The sequence below is a fragment of the Vombatus ursinus genome, unplaced genomic scaffold (genome assembly GCF_900497805.2).
Source record: "Vombatus ursinus unplaced genomic scaffold, bare-nosed wombat genome assembly UNPS02014811.1, whole genome shotgun sequence".
In the NCBI taxonomy this organism is placed as follows: domain Eukaryota; kingdom Metazoa; phylum Chordata; class Mammalia; order Diprotodontia; family Vombatidae; genus Vombatus; species Vombatus ursinus.
The window spans coordinates 16,412,228-16,417,309 of record NW_020954589.1 but is presented as its reverse complement, the minus strand read 5'-3'; the positions used below and the strand labels follow the sequence as shown (position 1 = coordinate 16,417,309).

At 38.3% G+C, this 5,082-nt stretch overlaps 1 protein-coding gene across 1 annotated transcript in view; it reads right to left on the bottom strand.

Annotated features, from left to right (window-relative positions):
- The window catches only part of DNAH8 (dynein axonemal heavy chain 8), a 404,075-nt gene that overhangs the window by 317,889 nt on the left and 81,104 nt on the right, over positions 1-5,082 (bottom strand). Inside the window, exon 17 of the mRNA XM_027876336.1 lies at positions 1,620-1,807. Coding sequence (XP_027732137.1) covers positions 1,620-1,807 — 188 coding nt within the window. The remainder of the gene's footprint in view (positions 1-1,619; positions 1,808-5,082) is intronic.

Below are 5,082 nucleotides of genomic sequence, written 5' to 3'. Positions count from 1 at the left end.
AAGAATGAAAAAATAGAAGATAATGTGAAATATCTCATTGGAAAAACAACAGACCTGAAAACAGATCCAGGAGAGATAATTTAAAAATTATTGGACTAACTGAAAGCCACAATCAAAAAAAGAGCCTAAACATCATCTTTCAAGAAATTATCAAGGAAAACTGTCCTGATATTCTAGAACCAGAAGGTAAAATAGAAACTGAAAGAATCCACCAATCACCTCCTGAAAGAGATCCCCAAAGGAAAACTCCTAGGAATATTGTAGCTAAATTCCAGAGTTCCCAGGTCAGGGAGAAAATATTGCAAGCAGCCAGAAAGAAACAATTTAAGTATTGTGGAAACACAATCAGGATAACACAAGATTTAGCAGCTTCTGCATTAAGGGCAGGGCTTGGAATATGATATTCCAAAGGGAAAAGAAGATAAAGTTACAGCCAAGAATCATCTACCCAGCAAAATTGAGTATAATCCTTCAGGGGAAAAAATGGATATTCAGTGAAATAGAGGATTTTCAAGCACTCTTGATGAAAAGATCAGAGTTGAATAGAACATTCGACTTTCAAATACAAGACTCAAGAGAAGCATGAAGAGGTAAACAGGAAAGAGAAATCATAAGGGACTTACTAAGGTTGAACTGTTTACATTCCTACATAGAAAGATATTTGTAACTCATGAGACCTTTGTCAGTATTAGGGTAGTTGGAGAGAAAAAAAATGATATGTATAGATAGATTGATAGAGGGCACAGGGTGAGTTGAAGATAAATGGGTGATATCTGGAGAATAAAATTAAGGAGTGAGAGAGGATTATACTGGGAGGAGAAAGGGAGAGACAAAATGGGGTAAATTATCTCACGTAAAACTGACAAAAAAAGGCTTTTACTGTGGAGGGGAAGTGGGGGAAGGTGAGAGGGAACGAGTGAATCTTATTCTCATCGGATTTGGCTTAAGGAAGGAATATCATACACACTCATTTGGGTATGGAAAGCTATCTTACCTACAGGAAAATAGGGGGGAAGGGGATAAGAGAGAGGGGAGATGACAGAGGGGAGGGCAGATTGGGGGTAATCAGAAGCAAACACTTCTGAGGAGTGACAGGGTCAAAAGAGATAATAGAATAAACCAGAGGGATTGGATAGGATGAAGGGAAATATAGTTAGTTTTCCACAGCACGACTATTATGGAAGTGTTTTGCGTGACTACACAGTAAAACCTGTATCTAGTTACTTGCCTTCTCAATGAGGGTGGGTGGGGAGGGAGAAGAAGAAAATTTGGAACCCAAAGTTTTAAAAACAAATGTTAAAAAATTGTTTTCACATGCAACTGGGAAATAAGATATACAGGCAATAGGGTATAGATATCTATCCTGCCCTACATGAAAATAGAGGAAGAAGGGGATAAGAGAAGGGGGGAGGAGAGATAGAAAAGAGGACAGATTAGGGGAAGAGGTATTCAGAATGCACACTGTCTTGGGGTTGGAGAAGGGACAAGACGGGGAGAAAATCTGGAACTCAAAATCTTGTGGATGTGAATGTTGAAAACTAAAAGTAAATAATGAATCTTAAAAAAATAAAAATTTAAAAAATTTTAAAAGCTGTGAGTAAAGAAAATTTCTACATTACCTGCAAATATAGTTTATTTGATTTCAATTTAGCTTCCAATTTTAGCAGTCTTTTTGCTGCATCTGGTACTTCCAGTTTCATCTTTATCATGCATTTAGTTTCTCGAACGATTTCTAAAATTTTGGGATCAAAATTAACCAACAATTTCCCAGTTTCTGGATGCCGTACAAAAAGCGTAGCTTGTAAAGCTGCAAATAAATTAGGATTTTTGTTAATTATTCTACTTTGTCCTTATTTTAGAGCAACAAGCTGTCTACCCTACCAGCTCCAGGTAGAGAATTCAAGCCTGGAAACCTATTTAATCCCAGTACTTTTTCTTTCTTTCTTTTTTGGCAGCAGGGCAAGGAAGACTTTTATAAGATATTATTAAGTGTCAAAATGGATTCTTTATGGTGTCAAAGCCCTGGGGGAAAAAACCAGGATGTTTGCTGGACCAATGCAATGTGAAGAACTCTCATACTCCCACACAATGGTTTGGTATATTTGGTATACCTTCTCAATCCAGTATGTTTCTTTAAAGAGGTCTATGTGAATAACATGATCACATAGGTCACAGAATAAGTTTCAAAATCAGCAAGAAATATTTAGTGAGTATCAAAAATGCTCTATAAACTTAGATTATAAACTTCTAGGAGGTATGAACTGTGTATATCACTTAACAGAGTCTATGTATAAGAACATTTTTTAATGACCAATAGGTAGAAAACAAAGAAATAAATGTGGTCCTTACTAAGGTGGTTAAGAATGGCTATTCTAATAATGATCAGTGAAAGCACACAGTACTGCACATGAAGTTGGTGTGAAATAAATGCTATTACAATGAAGACACTTGCAATGAAATCTTATAATACACTGTTTTTCAAGACCCAATTTTATTTTTTACTTATTTATTTATTTTATACAATAGCCAATGCCATAACATTCCAATAACTTGAAATAATTTGAACACTCCTTAAAAAGTTAGCTGACCTCTACTATTCTCTTGAAAAATAAATAAGATTTTGGAAGCTTGGACAAAACTCTGAGAAAAGCAATGAGGTAGTCACAAAAAAAAATTTAGTTCCACATGAATAGTAGATTGGAATGGAATTTTTGAAATGCCTTCCAAATGTTTAGATATTCTAACTGGTCTTCTCACAAAAGAAGCGCTAGGCTTGGAATCAGGATGACTCATTTTAATTAGTTTAAATCTGGCCTCAGAAACTTTGTGTGACCCTGGGCAAGTCACTTAACGCTGTTTGTCTCATCTGTAAAATGAGCCAGAGAAGTAAGCAGCAAACCACTCCAGTATTGTTGCCAAGAAAACCCCAAATGGGGTCACAAAGAGTCAGACACAACTAAAACAACTAAACAATATTACTGAACAATAAATTCTAACTTCTCGCTTCTCTTGTCATTATTACTGTATAGATATATGCTTCTCAATATAATCAACGTATACAATACTATTTTGTGTCCTGCTTTTTTAAATTAAGATTATATTACACACAGTAAATGTTTAATAATTTTTTCATTTATTCATTATTTCATATACTTCCCATCTGTTACATATGTCTACACATATATGCAGTATTAATATCCATAGACTTTATGTTCATGTATCATATAGTTTTGTTTTGTCATTCCTCTATTGCTTTGTATGTTGCTGGTTTCTTTTTCTTTTTTTTTCCCCAAAACTAGTATTTTCCTTTTGTGTTATTTTCTTGGCTCATATTCCCAAAGGGAGGACTGATAAAAAGGATATGAATGCTTCTTTTTAGCTATTATATGATGCCAAATAATATCCAGAAATATTGAAACCATGCATTGTGCCACTGATAATCAATGTAACTATTTCATCATATTGTTGTAAATCATGGATTTTTACTTTTTATAAGTTAAATTAGTATATAACAATACTTTAAGTTGTTTTCATTTGCATTTCTTTGTCAGTGAGGCTATGGATTTTCTCTTCTCTAGATTTATTGCCTGTATTTTCTCATCTATTGGAAATTGCAACTTTTTTTTCTGGCCCTGTCAGTAACTTGTTTAGCTTTCCTCTCATTCCCCTAAACTTCCCTTCTCCCACCCCTTTTTGCTTTACCTCTCCTAGTCCAATCACCCTATCCTGGAGGTAGGGATAAACTAGCCTGGGTTATTGTTGACCCCAGACAAACTCAGGAGCCAGAAAGGACACTGGGGGATTGGGGAAGACAGGAATTGGGAACTGGGAGCACTGAAAAAGTCTAGAAGATCTGTGCAAAATACTGATATGGGTAGAAAAGGTGCTACCAGTTGCTGCGAGAAAACAGGTTTCATACCCTGAATCTCACTTTGATCCAACTTACTGTCAAAGTAGAGTTTAGTTGGTGATGTGAGGGTCCGTGCTCTTATGGATTCCCTAGGTAATGGTATTTGTCCTTTGTCTTCTCTGACAACCTCATCATCTCATGCCTGGACCACTGCAATAGTCTGCTGGTGGGTCTGCCCTGCCTCAAGTCTCTCCCCACTCCACTCCATCCTCCAGGTCTGATCATGTTACTCCCTGCTCTACAGCCTCCAGTAGGTCCCTACTGCCTCCAAAATAAAACACAAAATGCTCTATATGGCATTCTAAGTTTTTCATAACCTAGCCCCCTCCTGCCTTTCCAGTCTTCTTTCACTTCATTCCCTGCCACATACTCTGTGAGGAAGTGACCCTGGCCTCCTGATCTCCTGGCACTCTCTAGCTGACTCCCATGCCTGGAACACTCTCCTTTGTCCCCTCTAACTCCTGACCTGCCTGGTTTCCTTCAGCTAAAATCCCATCTCCTACAAGAACCATCTCCAGACTCCACTCATTCCTACCCCATTCCCTCTGTGACTACCTACACTTTGTCCATAGTTATTTGCTCCAGTAGGGCAGGGAGTGGTGCATAAGGCCACAGAACAGTGGCTGCAGGAGCCACAGGTATAGCAGAGTCTCTTCCATCTCTCCCTTCTGCAGGTGCCTCCCTACTCTGCTGAGAAGTGCAGAGAATGTCAGGTGGAAGGAGGAGATGGTAGGGAAGGGAGAACGCCTGAGGAACCAGACAAGAACAAATCACGTCACTGTCGGCTAAGAGAGAAGGACAGAGGAGCTACACTACAATGCCCAAGGCTTGCCAGGCACCTGGGAAGGGGCTAAGGGACGGTTATTACGTTCCATGACGTCTGTTTGTTTTCTTTTGCTGGTTAACAGAGAAACCTTTTGATTCTTTGAAGTTTGTGAACCAAGCAAATCATTGGCAGCTGGTGGTTCAGTGACTAGAGCAGTGGGCCTGGAGTCAGGAAGAAGTTGTTCTGTTTTTTCAATTCTGTCCAACTTGTGACCCCATATGGGGTTTTTTTGGCCAAGATACTGGAGTGGTTTGCCATTTCCTTCTCCAGCTCATTTTACAGAAGAGAAACTAAGGGAAACAGTTAAGTGACTTGCCCAAGGTCACATAGCTAGTAAGTGTTGATG